This window comes from Amphiura filiformis, chromosome 4 (genome assembly GCF_039555335.1).
Source record: "Amphiura filiformis chromosome 4, Afil_fr2py, whole genome shotgun sequence".
NCBI lineage: Eukaryota > Metazoa > Echinodermata > Ophiuroidea > Amphilepidida > Amphiuridae > Amphiura > Amphiura filiformis.
The window spans coordinates 67102127-67122200 of record NC_092631.1 but is presented as its reverse complement, the minus strand read 5'-3'; the positions used below and the strand labels follow the sequence as shown (position 1 = coordinate 67122200).

General features: G+C 38.8%; 1 protein-coding gene and 1 long non-coding RNA gene across 2 annotated transcripts; both read left to right on the top strand.

Annotated features, from left to right (window-relative positions):
* LOC140150334 (beta-hexosaminidase-like) lies at nucleotides 1-6778 on the top strand. The gene is made up of 3 exons (XM_072172342.1): nucleotides 1-156; nucleotides 1014-1166; nucleotides 6581-6778. Exons 1-3 carry the CDS (start codon nucleotides 1-3, stop codon nucleotides 6776-6778), a joined length of 507 nt encoding a protein of 168 aa, XP_072028443.1.
* An 874-nt stretch (nucleotides 6779-7652) lies between these two features.
* Nucleotides 7653-10820, top strand: LOC140151257 (uncharacterized). The gene is made up of 3 exons (XR_011858920.1): nucleotides 7653-8049; nucleotides 8483-8728; nucleotides 10571-10820. It is a non-coding gene; the product is annotated as an uncharacterized lncRNA (long non-coding RNA).
* Nucleotides 10821-20074: the final 9254 nt, after the last annotated feature.

Sequence of the window (20074 nt, the reverse complement as noted above, 5' to 3'; positions counted from 1 at the left end):
ATGCACGTTGACGTAGCAAGACATTTCCAAAGTAAAGATTTCATCTTAAAACTTCTCGATGTAATGGCGCTGTACAAATTGAACAAGTTTCATTTCCATTTGACTGATGACGAGGCTTGGCGATTAGAAATACCTGGTTTAGAAGAGCTCACTGAAGTAGGTGCACTCTGATTTACTCAATACATAATATAGCCCTCTTTGTAACTTATCAAAATAGTTATTAGATACTTGATTTCGAAGAGCTCGCCGAATTCGCATTACTCGGTGGTAACTCGATAGTTAGCCCAACAATAACTTAAAATATTCTTGATCCTTCACACAGTTCAAAGAGTTTGCCATGATTTGCCATGGATAAGTTCTGTAGATTTAGTCCATTGACTAAGGTCGGTGACCATTATTGAGGAGTAAGAAGATAAATAAATGCCAGAAGCTATTCTATTGTGGTGGATATCCAACTTACAGTTATGTCAACATTTGGTTACTCATCCATAATAAAGGCAAATAATGATTATGTGTTTCTGTTATAATCAAATCACTGTGTATACATCCATCCCAAAATCTGATTGCTATTATTATATGGGTGAATGGACAAGAAAAGAATTAGTTTCTCCATAGGGCCTGTACTTAAGCAATTTTGGAACTGGCCGGTGACAATAAGTCTTTATTGGGGGAATTATCGTGTGTCCACCAGTAATGAGTACATTTTTTAATGTGACCTCTTCATTTTGAAACCGAGCAAAATTTCTGCAGAAAACCAGCAAGGTTCTCTCAGTACCAGACCAATTTGTTTTTACACATATTTTTTGCAAGATTTATTGTTGGGTTAGAGGGAAAGTACTAATGATTCAAACTTAACAGTTTTCATATTTCCAATCCAGCAATTGAAATAAATGTTTGGTTCTATTAATACTTTTATATTTTTCAAAATTGTCAAAATTGCAAGGCTTTAGTCAGTATTCACAACATCTGGGTGGTTCACGCAATTCAGTTTTGATCGTTGACTTTTGACACAGGTCGGTGGAAAACGCTGCCATGATTTAGATGAAACAACCTGCATCATTCCTCAGCTAGGCTCTGGACCAGGAACCGGTGATTCGGGCTCCGGTTTCTATACAGTGAAAGACTATGAGCAAATACTGCGGTACGCTAATGATAGAGGTATTGAGGTAAGATGAGATTCCAATTCCAATTCCAACTCTTAACGCTCCTATAAGACAGGTATGCAGCCCCTGGTATGCAGGTAATAGTTTATTAATCATACCTTATAGCAAAAGCGAAGGTAGATTTCAAAAACCTAATGTAAAGAAACCCAAGGTGACCATAGTGTGCGCAAGGATGTTTTCTTTAATTTGAGATAACAGTGACGGCAAATTCAAAAGTTGCAATTTTTGCTTCGGTCAACGTCTCCCGTAGCAGAACCGTGGATTTACACAATGAGTGCACACGTCGCGTCGAGCGCATGCGGAGCCCATTACAAAGAAATGAACAGACGTACAACAATAAGCCTTTAGGCCCTTCACAATTAATTCTTAGTTTCCTGTTTCATGGTTGAAAACCAGGGATGAGGCGACTATTAATTATTAATTATCTTTTATTTTCTTTATTTTAAATAAGTGGTCGCAACCTACATCAAGCCATTTTGACAAGGAGCATGCATTTAATTATTTTACTACTATGTTTGATTTTATACATAAGTAATGGTACAATTAGGTTCTATGTTTATTCATCATTATAGATGATATGATCAAAGTCAGAAAGTAGCAAATGGTAGTCATTAAAAGTTATTTTTAAAGAGAAAATCCACAATATAAATAAAATAATTAAATATTTTGCAATTCTCTACTTTGGACGCGGGCGGGAAACAGGAAACTAAGTATCAATTGTAATTGGCCTTATACTAAAAAAAGTGCATTATGCATGCAGACATTAGGGCCTGCTACGGATAAACGTTGACAGAAACGAAAAAATTTAAATTCGTTACCGTAAAACCCCGTCTACAAGGATATACCTAAGAAACGCCCTCAATAAAATTGGTTGCTTTTTGTATTTGGAGTTTGAGCAAATATATACTGGCACTGGGTGGCTATGCATTCCATCTAAGTATGTTTTAACATCAATCAATTGTATTGACATAATAACGACTGTTTCGTATATCAGGATCGTATAGCTCAATTGATAGAGCGTCAGACTTTGGAACTGAAGACATGCTGAAGAGCGCATGGTCCGGGCACCGGTTCCGTTTTTCATTCTCGTTTAATTTTAACTTTTGACATGTTCTTTTTATCTTTCTTCAAATCTACCTTTCTACTTTTTTAATTTTAGGTGTTTTTGGGTTTTTTATAGTTTTTTTTATAGTTTTTTTAGTAATTTTGTGGTTTTATAGAAACTAGAAAAGCATTTATTCTAAATAATAGCGAAACCCACGGTTAGATAGATGTGTTGTAACTACTTGCCTGTCCTCGTTTCCATGTCAACTCACCCAAATTTCTGAAAAGTTGGCAGGTGACCCCTTCAGAATTTGATGTTACTCCATCAAAGTGTTCCATTTGGTCACAATGAATTCACTGAAAACGGCAACTCGATAGTCCATATCGTTTTTTTTCTACGGCCTCTGGAAATTTTGCCAGGACCCCCCTCTTTTGCTCTCTCGCGCCACGCCGCTGAAAAGTTGCATGTTTATGTCCTCATAATTTTGTAACAAAAAAGGGGTATGAAGCTCAAATTACTATCCTGGGTAACTTTTACCCAAATGTTCAGATTCTGCAATCAAAAACACTGTATCTGCCTTACTGTTAACACACTAAGCCCCTCAAAATGCCCTTTTGTCATGCTAAAGTGCTGAAAGTCGCATGTTTGCGCCATCCTAGAACCAATATACAGCATCCCAGAATGCCCCAATTACAGGATTGTAATATTTAAGTGCATATGTGCTACTACAAGCCAGAACAGCATTTTTAAACAATTAGTTTGGAATTAGGTGGGGTTAAAAGTTGGGTCCATGGCAAAAAATCTGAAAATAGCGCCCTCTCCCAAGGGGCGGTTGACCTTGTGGACAGTTCGCTAAGGTCATGAAACTAACAGGATTGAATCATGTTGACCCATCCTTAAAGTGTGCCAGATGGCAACTTCCTGATGGAACTCTTTCATAATTAAGGAACCCCTCAAACATTGACCATTTTTCACAAAAATTGAGCCCAAAGTAGCCAAATTCAGCAGCCTTTCACTCCAAATTGGCAAAATTTGACTAAGTTGTAAATTTTTTTCAATGGGGGTCAGCTGACATGTCTCATAGAAATTTGTGTGAATGCATTTTAGATGATGCTGATTCCATCTATGATAGTCTGTAAGTGTGAAAAAATTTTCAGTCAAAATACTTATACTACATATTTTGCGAATTTTAAGTGATAGGTTGCTGAATTCAGCAACTTTTGGCTAAAGAAATGGTGAAAATGGGCAATGTTTGAAGGGTTCCCTAACTATGAAGGAATTTCATCAGGAAGTTGCCATTTGGCACACAGTAAGGATGGATCAACATAATTCTATCCTGTAAGTTTCTTGACCTTGGCGAATTGTCCACAAGGACAACCGTCCCATGGGAGAGGGCGCTATTTTGAGATTTTTTGCTCTGGACCCAACTTTTAACCCCATCTAATTCCAAACTAACTGTATAAAAATTTTATGCTGGCTTGTAGTAGCACATATGCACCTAGATATTACAATCCTGCAATTGAATATAGTGAGGTGCTGCATAATGGGTTGTATGAGGGCGCAAACATGGACTTTCAGCACTTCCGCATGTCAAAAGGGCATTTTGAGTGGCGCCGTGTGTCAAAAGTAAGGCAGATACAATGTTACTGATGGCAGAATCTGAAATATTGGGTGAAAATTACCCAGAATAGTAATTTGTAACTTCATACCACCTTTTGTTACAAAATTATGAGGAAATAAAAGCACAACTTTTCATCGGCGTGCCGCGCGAGAGCAAAAGAGGGGGGGTCCTGGCAAAATTTCCAGAGAACGACATGAACTATCAAGTTGCCGTTTTCAGTGAATTCATTGTGACCAAAATGGAACACTTTGATGGAGCAATATCAAATTCTGAAGGGGTCACCTGCCAACCACTGGGTGAGTTGCACCTTTGTGCCATCCCAATTCTTGAGGAATGGTAGGTAGGGTGCGTTTTTGGCTTAAGCACGATTTTGTTTCTACTTATGTGTATAAGTGTGTCATCAAAAAGACCGGCCACCACCGTGGCCGCGTCTCTTTTTAGACTAGCTTTCTTGCGGCCAGAACGGTCGACAATGGCATATCGCAACTGCGTTCTCATCGTGGGGGTTGTACCTGACGACTAGCCCGCTGTTGCCATCATGACGCATTCCGACCGCAAGAAGCCCGCACAAGAACACTTTCACCGTGCTGGAAAATATATGAAGCAAATCTAATCTAAGCATTTTAATGTTGTATACAAGAACCTGTTCCATTTTACTGCAGGGGTGTTCAATTTAGTTAATACTCTTGGTCCTTTTTACGAACTTAATATATGCATCTTCTACCCCTCGCCAGAATGAAAGACTTGTGATGAAATCAAAATAAATATTGTTCTGTTGCCACAATTGCAGTTTTTTCTTTAATAAAAAATAGATGAGGAATAATAATTATTCCATATTTGAATCTATTGTCCCATCAAGAATAGAGTGTCTTCAAAAACTTCAATCAATTCATCTGACAAAGGAAACTATTCTGGTCATTCAATTTTGTTTCGCTTGCACCTGTTATATCACAGGCGTTGGTAGAGAAGGCACACTTCTCTTGTCTTCACCGAAGTAGTGATGTAAACACTAACATGATTAATTACCATAGCTAGCAATGGACATACACTATTTTTTGTTCCACTTGAACCCATACTCATAGGCTATTCGCTGTCGATGTGACGTAATTAATCGGATTAACTACCATAGCAATTGATGAATACAATTTCGAATATATAGCCCTGCACTTCATCGTTCACGTGGCACCTATGCATTGAACCATAGTTGTCAAAGAAATGCTAATCACTCGCCATGTAAAATTAGTATTTATGAAAAGAGTGGTATTCAATCTATGTTTGGTGTCATACGCGGGTGATTAGTGCAATCTGCTTGATAGTAGTTATTGCGATTATTACGTCACTTCGACAGCGAATTGTAGTATAGACGAATCCAACAAGCCAAGTGATGGTCAGAATTTATTCGGCCATTATACGCTGGTGAAGTTACGTAATTAATCGGATTAATTACCATAGCAATAGGTGAAAACAATTTTGAACATATCGCGCTGCGCTACAAGCAGGTTACACTCATCACCTGTACTGTGTATGTCTGCAATCATAGATTGAATACAATACTGGTCTTTTCAAAGATACTAATCTTACAGGTGCAGCATGATATGGTTCAATGAAGAGGTACCGCCTGAACGTATCAGTGTAACGCGGTATATTCAAAAATTGTTTTCACCTATTGCTATGGTAGTTAATCCGATTATTACGTAACTTCGCCAGCGTATTGAAATAAAACAGGAGGATGTGAGTTCATAAGGGCAATGTCGGGGATTATAGGTCACAATCGATGTGGAGAGATGAGAGGTCCGACCAACAGCTATAGCGAATGGTTCATGTTCAACTAATTCCAGCGGACTTATTTATAATAGGCCTGTGCCTACCAGTTCCATCGTATAACCGATCTGCTAGAGAATATTTGTTACCATGTTTAATAAATTCGTATTTATCGTATAATAAAATGTAGCCAAATGTATATGTGTCACACGGTTTTCTGCTGAACCACTAGCAGGCTATGTTACCACATCTATGACAATGACAAAGGTGAATTTTGATGATTTTTACGATCGTCCGGATGAGTAAATCACTGAATGGGTCTTTAGTTCCCTCCTCTCCTTATCCTGCCAATATTATATGAATCAAAGAAAAATAAAGAAAAAATTAAATTAAACAAGAAAAAAAGACAAAGAAAAGAAACAATAAAAGAAAAACAATAGAATAAATTAAACTAAATATGAAAAAAAATGATCACGAAAGGAGTCTTTAGAAAATGCAAGAAAATATAAATGAAAAGTTTGAACAATATTTTGTTTATAAAAGTTTGTGTGACCGTGATGAGGCTCGAACTCACCATCTTCCGATCTAAAGAACCAAAGTCTTATGCCTTGCCAAGTGAGCTATGCTCGTGAGATCCGAAATAAAGATAAAATAATACATTGTATACCTGCTTGTGTCGGTAAATGATTTGCTCAAATACCATAATGATATAATATTGTGGAGGGCGCTAGCGTGAAATTTTCTATCATCACAGTCGCTACTATTCCTTGTAGACGGGTTTCTACGGTATTTTCCGTAACAGATATCTCAAATTAAAGAAAATATCCATGAACATATTATGGTCACCTTGATTTATTGAAATCTATCCTCACTGTTGCTATAAGGTATGATTAATGAAATTAATGCAACTTCATATAATTTGCTGACTGTATTGAGAGATTATGTTGTATGTTACTATATATTTATGGCATTGCATTGTGTATTTTACAGGTGATTCCGGAAGTGGATATGCCAGGCCATTGTCACGCTGTCGTCAAAGCTATGGAGGCAAGATACTATAGGCTTGTTGATTCTGATCCTGTCGCTGCCGCGGAATATCTATTATCCGATCTAAACGATACCTCCAAATATCTCTCTGAACAATATTTCAGGTATGCTCTCCCAAGTAACAATGCATATCAGATCTAGACGATGCCTCCAAATATCTCTTTGTACTAATACTTCAGGTATGCTCTCCCAAGTAACAATGCATATCAGATCTAGACGATGCCTTCAAATATCTCTTTGTACTAATACTTCAGGTATGCTCTCCCAAGTAACAGTGTATATCAGATCTAGACGATGCCTCCAAATATCTCTTTGTTCTAATACTTCAGGTATGCTCTCCCAAGTAACAATGCATATCAGATCTAGACGTTGCCTCCAAATATCTCTTTGTACTAATACTTCAGGTATGCTCTCCCAAGTAACAATGCATATCAGATCTAGACGATGCCTCCAAATATCTCTTTGTTCTAATACTTCAGGTATGCTCTCCCAAGTAACAATGCATATCAGATCTAGACGTTGCCTCCAAATATCTCTTTGTACTAATACTTCAGGTATGCTCTCCCAAGTAACAATGCATATCAGATCTAGACGATGCCTCCAAATATCTCTTTGTACAAATACTTCAGGTATGCTCTCCCAAGTAATAATGTATATCCTATCTAGACGATGCCTCCAAACATGCCAAATATCTCTGTCAACTAATGCTTCTGGTATGCTCTCCTAAGTAACAATGCATATCAGTTCTAGATGATGCCTCCAAATATTGTTGTACTAATACTTTGGGTGTGCTCTCCCAAGTAACAATGCGTATCAGATCTAGATGATGCCTCCAAATATCTCTTTGTTCTAAAAGTCCTCCCGAAAAAGTCCATTCAATTCACTCCATAGACTCTCTAAGTCGGGGTAAAAGGCGAGTAGGTTTTAGAAAGTTGTTCTTGCTTTAGCGTGAGTTATGACATGTATATAGGTACTGCAGCTTTATTAATAAGAAAGTTTTGTGTTTATCCTGCAGGGATAACGCTATCAACCCATGTGTAGAATCCACGAAAACATTTGTCAGGAAAATAGTGCAGGAAATCAAACTAATGCACGAGGATATTCAACCCTTGAAAGTCTATCATTTTGGCGGTGATGAAGTGCCTCACGGAACTTGGACAGATAGCCCTGCTTGCTCAGATTCTCTCACACCGGATGAACGAACGGAGAATTTTATCTATGAAATAGCGGGCATAGTAAATGATGAAGGTCTTGATCTGGGCGGATGGGATGACGGTCTGATGACAGATGTGAATAATGCCTACAATCGGTCTCAAATGCCTAATACTGAAGTCTATGCATATGCCTGGAATAATATCTGGGAATGGGGAGGCGGAGGCAATGCCTACGTACTAGCTAACGCAGGTTACCGGGTCAGTAATAATTATTATAACGATATACGATGGTCATTCAAAACGTTCTACCTCCATCGTCACATCTCTGTTATCTTACGTGCCAGAAGTTGAAATTATCCATCAATATACCCTTAAATCTTGGCTACAAAATAAAAGTAATTTGATTAAAATGTGATTTTTGGTTGTTAAAATGTGTTGGTTAAAGCGAATACAGATTTGGATTGAACATCTGTGTCAAAATCATTACAGATTTATTTCTGAAAATGATTAAATTGCTTTATATTTTTGTTCCAATAGTTTAATCAATATCTAACAGCATTCAGAAATACAGCTGTATAGAGATTCAGTATACCCCCCCCCACCCCAATCAACTTACATCTGCAAATACCTTCCCTCTAATGCTGGGTAATTTGTCACAAATATTTACAATATTTCATTTCTGCTGTACCAGGCTATTATTGCTCATGCCACCGACCTGTATTTTGACATGCCGTATGAACCTGACCCGAGGAACTCGGCTTCTATTGGGCGACTCGCTTCACAGAAACCCGTCATGCATTCAACTATATTCCAGATAGTATCTATGATAACATTTATATAGATCGTTTTGGGCGACCACAGAGCAAGGAAGACATATGTGGTGATCAGCTTGTAAACTGTGTGCAACTTGATGATGATATGAGCTCCAATATCGTAGGTAAGAGGCTAGCTCGGCCCTAATATGGTGTATTTTACATTTGCTTTACAGAAACGTCTTACTTTCTTTTGCCATATACAGGGTGTATCAAAATGATTGGTACCGGGACATGTGACATTTTCAAAAATATATCAAAAATATAAGATTGCTAATTAATGTTGTTTTTGTACTATAAATAGAAAGGGGCATATGTTAACTTATTGATCTAATAATTTGACGATGAAAGGTTGATGCATCTGGGAGCTATTGTCAATTAAATGAAGATCGGCGTAATCATGATTTTACTTATACACAACAAGATGAATATGTTCACTGCTTGAAATGTTTATTGCATACATGCTCTTAATTCAAGTTAATAAGGTATTACGGCTTTGACATTACTATCAACCAATAAATATTGATTAGAACACATCGTGAATGAAGAAATATGCAAGGAAAAAATAAAACATTTCCAAGATCTTCAACATAAATATCATTCTCGACAGGTATTTGTAATAAAATAGAGCGCAACAGCTTGAAAATGGTGCGCTACGGATCCAGCGTTACGATGAAAAGTGTAAAACACCTACTTTCCTTTAGAATCATGTAACTTCAGAACCGAATGTGCTATCTTTAAGATCTAAAATTCGTAGAGAAGATAAAAGTACTATCATTTCAAATATGTAAACAATTAACCCCAAACTGGTACAAAACATAGTAAAAAAAAATCTGCAAAAATGAAAAGTCGTCGGTACCAATCATTTTGATACACCCTGTACATTTGGTCAATCTTTGGTGGTCCATTAGATCACATGACCGTAATGTGAAAGTTCCCAGATCTAATTTGGTCATCAACAAGCGACAATATCAACCAATTCACCCAGCACACGCATGTATGCCCCACACCGACATTGCCTGGTTAATAATTATATTGTACAGCAGAGACACTAAAATCAATACCCGGGATCGATACACGTGAGTGTGCTATGTACGATTTGATAGTCAGGCGATAAATCTTTGGATACGGGGTAGAAAATGATGAATATCTCCCGTAATTTCTAAAGAAGCCATATTTCGATGCTTGCATTTGAATATATGTGTTGAAAGGATATGATAGTCGTTAGCTTGCGTATTGAGAAAGAACCGTGCGTATTGAGCTCAAAAACTGATAAAAATTCTGATTTTATATGTGCCGAACTATAGCGCAGCGTAGGGCACTGGTGGAGGCAGTCTAAAAGCAAATTACCTCATGGCGTATACCATGCTCACTGGCATCTACAGAGGTCAGTTACCAGGCTATTGTCAATAGCCTTAGTCGGATGTCCCTCGGCCCATTATGCGTCTCAAAAGTATTAAAACTATTGAACAAAATGGCCATGCGTGGCTGTGGATTCAACCTACCCTGGCGATTTCTGCCATGAAGATATTGGGGGCGATGACACTGTGTGCCCTTCCTCAGCATATTGTTTTTAACCAGTATAATAATATGCAGAGCTTCAAGCGGGTCAACTGTTGGCACTTTCTGTAATAGATAATGCTGTTAATGCCTTTATTCCGCCAAAATGATTTTGGTTAGCCTCCACAACTCCGGGTAAAATACTAAAAGATCCAACTTCTTTCGAAGCACTGTCGCTGGTTTTTGTTAGTTATTGCGATTTTGTCGTGTCTTGATTAATGTTTATCTAAGAGTAAGGCTTATAGATTTTGAATTGGGGAAAGTTTATATTCTTGTCTGATTGACCTTCCAGCGTTTTCAACCATATCATTCTATAACATAATACTATCCATAGAACTTTATTATTGAAATCACGAAGTTGAAGTAGGCATATCAGACATTAAATCAACAGCATCTTCTTTAAACAGGTATCCAAGGTCACCTGTGGTCTGAGACACTCAAGACTGAAGAGCAATTCCAGTTAATGCTATTCCCACGTATCCTAGCTGTTGCAGAGAGAGGCTGGCATAAAGCACCATGGGAACATATCCTAGACGACAAGCAAGCCAGGGAGACTGCACGCGATGAGAATTGGGAAGAGTTTGCCAACACTTTGGGCTATAAGGAACTTCGCCGCTTGGATGATGCTGGGATCAGTTACAATGTTCCTATACCGGGAGCTAAGTAAGCATTTCACCGTACAAGTAGTGGTGTAACAGGATTAATTACCATAGCAGTGGGTTTACACTATTTTTGAATGTATTGCCCTGCACTATAATCAGGCCACGCTCATCACCTGTGTGAACAATTATTATTGATTGAATACAATACCGCTCTTAAGTCTTACAGGTGCGAGTGAAACATACAACGGACTCCGTAAAATGTGAAATATCTATAGAATTACGATCCCGGCCGTTATCCCTTTTCTTTGACAGCGTAACGTCTAGTGCTAGGGCAATACCTTGAACAAAAATAGTGTAAACTCATTGCTATGGTAATTAATCCTGTAAGATTACTACTTCTACGTCGAATAGGATACCTAGCTATACCTTGGATGAAGCAAACTTATCTTTCAATGGTAAAAGTGGGTGTGTGGGGGGTGGGGTTATGGTATGTGGGGTATGTGTGTATAAGTGGCCGCGCAATTTCGTTTCCTACACTTGGGTATATCTTTCCTGACTTTTCTTGTTACATGAGTATTGAGTATGCAGAATTGTTCTCATGTATGAAACCAAAGGCAGGAAAGTCTTTATTTAGTGCCACAATTGGTTTTGAGTGTTAAATCAATGTCATAATAAAATACTTTTATGTGTGTGGGTGGCTGCTGGGAATGTGTGTGTGTGTTGTTGTTGTTGTTATTGTTATTGATTTTTATCGGGGAAATGTGTATATGGGTGGTGCGTGCTTTGATGGACTTGGGGGTCATGATATGCGCATTTGTTTGTCGTCCTCTATCTTTTCGTCGCTCTTGCTCTCTTACAATGAGTCTGTTAATTTACACGTGGTTTTCATGTTTGAAAATCCAAAGACAGGAAAGTCTACATTAGTGTCATAATTGGTTTGGAATGCAACCAAAAACAACCAACCTTATTCATCATTTGACATTAACATTCTGAAGCAATTGTGACACTAATGTAGACTTTCCTGGCTACGGGTTCTTAAATATGAAAGCCATACAGATTTTTATTATAATTATGTAAAGACGAGAATACCCCCAGTCCACCACAACAAAGACCACTCATGCACAAATCCCCACCGCCTCGCAAACAAACCCACCACGTCACCATGCACCTACACACGTATATATAACTTTGTCATTATTTGACATTAATGATTTAACATACCAAAGCAATTATGATATAATCAGGGGTGAGTGCGTTGGTGACGTGGGCGGGGTGTGCGTGGTGCGTGTTGTGTGGGACTGTGTTGTGCGCGGTGTAGCGGTATTATACACGCGTGTGGTGTAATATTGGGTGTGTATTTTGTGAAAAATTGTCATTTTAATGCTAAATGATTATGGGGAACAAGATCAATACGATGGTACCCTGTAGTTTTATGCACGGAGAAGTATTTTGTTTAATTTTTCAGGAATGTCCCACGACCCCTTTTTAAGAAGCCAAGACCCCCAAAATGGTCGAGACCTACCGTTTGGGAGCCGCTGCATTGTATCACATATATATAACATAATGTATTTTACTTAATACAGAATTGGAGAAGAAGATGGCGTGTCTGCCAATAGCAATTTCCCTGGTCTGACTATACAGTATAGTGTAGACAATGGAGAAACGTGGACTGATTATAAAGCAGGAAAACAGATGCCACCAAACACTGACGTCTACCTACGTACAAGGTTTGTTACTTTCGGTCTTCGGTTTAGTGTTGAGCTTATAGTCCATTCCTATAATAATCGGCACCTTCCCGCCGTTGATGGGGTGAACTCAGAATTATTTCCAAGTCCTATAGCTTCCTATCAGGCATTCATCACTCTGCATGGTGTTTCTAGATGTAGATACAATGTATGTATAAATCATAAATAAGCGGCAACCAGGAAGTTTGCATGAAGACCAGCCAGTGTTGCAAGATACATGATAGGAATTGGGATTATTATTGTTATTATTGTTTTGTTTTTTTATCAATTATCAATTTGTCAAAATACATCTGGTATATTCCCACACATTTTGATTTTTAAACTAAAATGATATGTCAGTTTGTCACACATTCTGATTTCATTTCCGCTACAGATCTGCAGACATGAGCAGAACCAGTCGTACCGTGATGGTCCGTAGTCCGGATGGAATTGCAACTACTGCTGTACCTACTACTACAGCTACAGCTGCAGCTACTGTGAGCCATCTCACACTACCTGTCTTGTCTTCCCTGACTCTCCTCGTTCTTAAACTTTGTTTTAACTAAATAAGTATACGAATCCTTCTCAAGTTCAATTACTCTAGTATAATCTAGTATAAATATACAATCTTTGAAGGATACAATTAGAAACACAGCTTTAAGTGTGGAGGGAATCATAAATAGGTCAGTAGCATGTAGTCAAAGATCTTTTAGTAAAGCTAGATTAGAATTAGTGTACATGTTCACGTAACCTCCTTCAACTCATTTGCATAGAATTGGATACCAGGATCGTATTCTGATTCGTTGAACTTCTAATTAGCATATTTTTGGATACCTCAATATTTGGGTTTACCTAATTAATTATTAATGACGATTACGTTGTTTACATCATGACGTCATTAGAGCTTGTCACTCGTCAGATTCGAAACACGAAAAACATTTGCACTTTTCTTTCCATTAATGTTATATCGTGAAATACCATATAGCTGAGGTGTTAGTTTTTTATTTAAGGAAAATATTCTTGGCGATGACCCCATGTTGACAATGGCTAAATATGCTGTATTAGTTCTGGAAAGGGTCCGACAAGTTAATGAAGAATGCGGCTGGAAATTTGATGGGTTATGGGTTTATTACTCAGAAAATCAAAATTGCAAATGAGGAACATGTAAAAATGACTTAGGCTGACGATATTGTTACGGACTCAATACTGCCCGACAGATAACATTCGATGTGCTCAATATGTGCCTACTTCGAGGGACAATTCTATGTATATTTTGTCACTCTTGACATTGCTATAAGTTGGTGAAATTAAGTCGTATCGTACCACATAAGGTATCAAAATATGCAAAACAACATTCTCCGTAATCGCCCACTTTATTGTGTAGTTTTAATGTCTTTTAGAAATGGCTTTTAAAGTGTTCGGATACTTTTGTGTGCAGTATAATCCAACACACATTTAAGGCAAATGGTTATGGTCATTGAATGCTTACGAAAGGGGGGTATAATTATGATTAAAGCAATACAGCCGAGATCATTAAATCGGAAGTATTCAGCACCCTAAAAGCCCTGACGACATTTTGAACTGGAATTTGAAATTGAACTGTATTAAGATGTGTCATCCAAACGGGATCCCGCAACCAGCAGATGGGCGCAAATAAGCTGAATTGGAATTCATGCAGGTGTCCTTGAAAACATTTCGAGTGGACGTATTTTTGTTCCGCCTCTCTTCTGGCCACTGACTGGGGAATATATATTTAATTGCACAATCAATACTATAGCTTAGTTTTATTGTATTAATTATTATCATGTTACTATAACTTTTATAAAATTGTTTTAAATATGCCACACTGAAATATATAATGCAAGCTTAATTAAAGCCAATATAACATGTACAAAGGATAAAGATGAATAAATAGTTTTATAGATCATACATTATTTGTAAAATCGTTTAATATGCGAAAGATATCTTGGATAATGATTGATAAGGACTCGGTGCTCAATATCACCGATTAACTAGTCGGGGTGCCCTGAACTCAAGCCGCATACCCAAGCATTTATTTATTTATTTATTTATTTATTCATTATTATTATTATTTTATATTTATAATATTAAACCGAAACGGGCAAAACTCGACAGTGGATCAGTGGCCATCAAATTAAATGGATGCCTAAAACATGTAAAATACAAGCAAACAAATAAGCACAAATTTAAAGCGACCAGACAATTGTGTAAAACTACAAATAGAGGGTAGCTAACTACGGATTTTAATGAATCAATAGTGTGTGGCCCTAAACAATTGACTCAGGAAGATGAAGAGAGTCTGAAAAAAATGGGCGGGGGGGCAAGAGCACAGCCTTTTGGTTCCGGAGATTGGGTCTGGAATGTGGTTTGTAAGGATTTGGTGAAGCACAGAGGTATAGGTACAGATCTTGAAGAGATTGCAAATAGTAGCAACACCACGGTGTTGAGCAAGGAGAGGAAGATTGCCATCGAGCAAGAGGTCATCATTAGAAGATCCCAAGACTGTAGGATGACCCGGGCAGCTGAACGCTGACGACTGGGCATGCAGATTCCAGCCTGTTGCTCAGAGTGCTATTAAGGGGTGCTAGATGGTGGTGCTCCCATACTCCAGGATGTGGGAAGGATGTGGGTATAGCCAATGGTTTTTCTGGCTTTCTTGAGATATGCTCAATGTGGAGGTTCCAGGCCAGGATAGATTGTTAGAGATGTGATTCGGAGGAATTAGACAAACAAAAACCTTTCAATAACTTTCGACTTACTGATTTTATGTTAGGGTCAGGCTGCGTTAGGGATGGAGCAAGGCTGTATATAGCAAGGCTGTCGTGGGGCTGTAGCGGTGAATGACTGGGGTCTTTCGACACATTATAGGGCCTACTACCATTTTTGTGCTTGAGCATTTTTGCCCATAAAGTCTTTGCCATTCTAATGTACGTACTATACTTTTATATACTCAACAATTAGCAGTTATGAAAAGTTTCCATAATTCTAGGCTTAACACCAACCTTAACTGGCTATAGCTAAGGGTCGCTTCCAAGGATATTACGTAATGCAATATTCCTTTGTGCAAATTTGATTTGCCGACCAGTTATTCATAGAGTGATACTTTTGTTCAGGATAAAATGGGAACAAGAACCAATACGATCGTACCCTGCAGCTTCATGCACTTACTTTACTTTACTTTTGTCCTCCGCTTGTTCCTCTCAGAGTCGCGGGGAAATGATGGGACGTCTGTCTTGGGCTGCATGGGTAGCATCTGTCAGGTTGGTATTGTGCCTTGTCAGGATTTTCTTGACCCCTCAATCCATCTTCTTCTCTTGGTCTTCCTACAGGCTTGGTACCGGACAGTTTGCTGTTGTAGGTCCGCAGGGCTGGTTGATTTGTGGGCATGCGCATAAGGTGACCAAACCATTTGATGCGATGGCTTTCAATCTGGTCTAGCATAGGCTTGGTGCCAACCATGTCTCTGATGACTTCATTTCTAATTTTGTCCCGTCGTGTCTTGTTTACAGCTTTTCGTAGGCATTTCATTTCACAGGTGGTGATCTTCCGTTCAGTCTTTTTGTTCATAGCCCATGTTTGTGCCTGGTAGCAGAGAGTCGGAGTATAGATTGCGTTGATGATTGTTCTTTTTGCATCCATTGGCACAGCTGGGTGGGAAAGTATAGGCCCAAGCATGAAGGTGATGTTGTTTGCTTTCTGGCATCTGGTTTCAATTTCTCGGTCTATCTTCCCGTCTTCAGTAAAGATGCTGCCCAGGTACTTAAACTCCTTTGATTGCTGGAGGGTTGTGTTGTCAATCTTGATGTCCAAGGTCTTTTGGGATCGGCTGATCAGCATGGTTTCTGTCTTTGGGATGCTTATGCTCATGCCATACTTCTGGCAGGTTGCGTGCAGTCTGTTGGTGTGGTTTTTAAGCTAAGGCTGTCTTGGTGGATGAGACATTGATCATCTGCAAACAGTAGTTCATTGAGAGCTTCTTCATCTAGATTTGCTTCTTGGGTGATCCTGTCCATAAAAATGAGAAAGTCCAGTGACCACTGTGGAAGAAGCCGCATCCTGACCTGACAGCTTTACCAGGCAGGCTACTGTCAATAAATGATCAAAAGAAGGTCATGTGAAAGCGCCTACTGGAGCGAGTGGTGCCTTTTGTTCTCATACAGCTCACGCGGGGTGTGATTGCGTAGCCGCAAGCACAAAAAGGCACACTTTAGCCGTCGTTATACATTATTACCGCCAACCTTATTTCAGTAAATTAATTGAATAAAGACCCGTAACAATGTGTATTTCACTGCACACATGCAGTACAAATCACCCAAGTTTGAAAACTGGACGTATGAATATTGATTGGGAACATTTTCCAATATGTCAGCGCTCAAAATCGGACACAAAAGATGAATAGATGCTGCAGTTTATAATTGGTCGCACCTCTATAATGTCTTGCGCACACAATAACTCTAGTTTATGACAATTTTAAAGGGTGTCTCCAGCAATCACAACATGCCTTATATGTTAGCAAATTATTTATCAATCACGAATCACGTGGCTTTATTTGAAACAAACTTATATTGACCATGAAAACGAATTAATACAGTCGTCTCTCAACACGCGATATTCAAAATTCCCGGGCGCCGAAATTGTCCAGTGCAATGACGTCCCAGTAATACAATGAAGGCTGGCAATAATTGAGCACTAACCATGACGTCATTGCACTAGACAATTTCGGCGCGGGAATGTTGAATATCGCGTGTTGAGAGCCTACTGTTTTATTCGTTTTTATGATCAATCCCGGGTGATCAATATGAGTTTGTTTTAAATAAAACCATGTGATTCGTGCTTGATAATTATTTTGTGGATATATAGCCTACTGAGGCCGGGTGCTGAGGCTACATGAAATCACCACGTGGCTCTAAACGTGCGTTTGTAATCAAACTAATGCATACCAATTGGTTTCATCATTTTGCAATACATAAATAAATATTGGATGCGACAAGTAAACATTTACCATGTTTACTGCATGTAAACATCGCGATACTACTGACTGATCAGGCTAATCACGGAGACCGTCCTTCCCATCATGGTTGTATCAAACGGCCATAAGTTGACATATAGCCTAATACCGCAACAAACAATAATGCAATATCACGTAAAGATATAGTCTCACCGACTGTATACTAAGACTTTAATAAAAATATATGTCCCCGAGCAACTGGCAAACTATACAAAGGAAAGGATCGAGCTATACGTAGGACGCTGTGGCATAATTTGCACAAAACTTGGGAGCTTGAGCCATAAGCCCACAGCCACTGACAGTTCTTTTTTCTTGATTTTTATATTTTTTAAATCTGTCTCTCTTTCCATGTATAGAGCCTAGCCCAATGTCAGCATTTCATTAGCTTTTTAGCTATCTGACTCGAGCAATTTGATGAGCTTTATAAAAGCTTGTCTCCGATGGAGCGACTTTCAGCAGTTAACAGTTAATAAGATGACCAAGATCATATCGCAGCCAGTTCCTAATAAGGGATGAAATCACAACTCGACCGGCGGTCGACCGCCGGTTCCGGGCGGTTTTGGAGTCGGTTTCTATTGTTCTAAACAATGGAACGCGGTTCAACCGCCGGTAACCGCCAGTCTACTGGCGATCAAGTTTTTATTTTATCCCTAATAGTATTATGCTGATTGTTTCAAACAAACTACCTAAAGGTACCATCGAAAATAGCGTCTAACGTCTAAATCGACACCGGTACCGTTACCTTAACCAAGCACATGTTTAGGTCACCAACTTGTTCCAATATGATGTGACGCAATGATAAACAAATGTTTATTGATCTCTTCTGATATCCAGGTCAACATCAAAATGAGACAAGCAGCTACAAACTTCAAGGCCATGATGAATGCAAGATAGGCACATTCGTTTGTCACATAGCTTTTCATCCATTGTGACTTCAAAGGACACGTGTGACTGGATATGGGTTCAATTACCGAATAGGGTATACAACTTGCTAGACTTGAGTCGGAGTCCACTCCTCGTTTACGGAGTTTGGGGTTAGGGCTTATGGTTGGGGTAGGGCAGTCTTGTAATAAGTAGAGTTGCACCATATTCGGCAATCACTAAACTCCCCCCTTGCACATGCCAAATATTTTGGATCCAAATTTGCAAACTTTAAATGGTCTAGATACATGTTGCGAGCGCAGCGAGCAGGACTAAATTTGCATATTCAAGCGTACTGTTTTTCTAAGCATTTTTAGAGCGTTTTATTTAAAAGGCGCCCCATGAATGTGTGCCAAAATCCCTTGCCCCTCTCTGCTTGCCAAAAATTGCTTTCCCCCCCCCCCTTCGTCACCCCAAAAATTTCTCCCCCCCCCCCCCCCCAATTTTACCATCCCACCAGGGCTCATAATTATTACACAGCCCCTTACTGTTCTGGAGGAATGGACTGAGTGATAGTGATATCGATATCGTATTCTAACCTACAAAATTAATTTGCATTGGACTGAAATGGAAATAAGCCTCCCTGCTTTCTTAGATATACACAGGCTTATTGTTACCGTTAAACTAAACTAAACTTCATGAAACTAGCTCTAAGAAACTGATGAGGAAATGGCGGTATACACAAATAAAGCTATTGTTTAAATTGATAGAATTATACAAATTACAATAATGTTATCTTGTCTGGGTTTAGACAGTAATCATGGTATAAATGCAGATAACAGTAGCACTGAAGGTGACCTGAAGTACAAATATGACAACACACTCTATCAAAATGAGTTGTGTGTCGCTGATAATTCGCCTTTTAGACACATGGATGCATTGAAAAAAGACGTGAAGTTCATTTGCATTTCATCATCTGTCTGTAGCATGAAAACAATCACACCTCATGAGCCGCTAGTAATTAATGAATAATAAAAATTGACTTTGGTCGACAATGGCTTATTGAACTTGAGCGCTGTATAAAACTGGATACAGAATATTGGAAAAATTTAGCAACGTACCGGTATGGCTCGCGCTGTTGATGTGGCAATATCTGCGTTACGCACAAGCAGCGTTGCCCTTCTTGCAACATTGGAACATACTTGCGAAGATAAGAGAACAAATGTACCTAAAATTATCGCCAATGGGGAAAATAACTTCAGTATCGGGTAAGGACACATTATTTCATAATAATATTTCTTAATATTAAGTGAGAGATTCAAGCAAGGGGTCCCTTACATAAGCTACTCACGATTTTGAATCACTAAGGTGAATCATGAGCAAAAAGGTCCCTCTATAAGCTTCTATAATCATGTGACTCAACATAGAACTCTCAGATGGCAGCTTCACCAGCAAGAAACTGCTGCCTGGTAAGTCCACCAGAGTTGAAGTAAGAGTGAGTGCTGAAGGATGGGCGTCACTACACATCAAAAGACAAACCTGAAACATTTTGCCAAACCTTTGCCGCTAAATGTCAGCTTGCCAGCGCAGAAGAATATTCTCTTGAAGTTCAGCATTCAGCACGTGCTCAATGGAAATGATAACCTTCTAGGTCAATGATGTTAGTAAGCTTCTCAGGAATCTCAGATAAAGCTA

Bases quoted from the DNA above. Each gene is read 5' to 3' on its own strand.
- LOC140150334 (XM_072172342.1), top strand. From the start codon at position 1: ATGCACGTTGACGTAGCAAGACATTTCCAAAGTAAAGATTTCATCTTA. The intron at 157-1,013 runs GTAGGTGCACTC...CTTTTGACACAG, and splicing joins GTTTAGAAGAGCTCACTGAA to GTCGGTGGAAAACGCTGCCA. The intron at 1,167-6,580 runs GTAAGATGAGAT...TGTATTTTACAG, and splicing joins CTAATGATAGAGGTATTGAG to GTGATTCCGGAAGTGGATAT.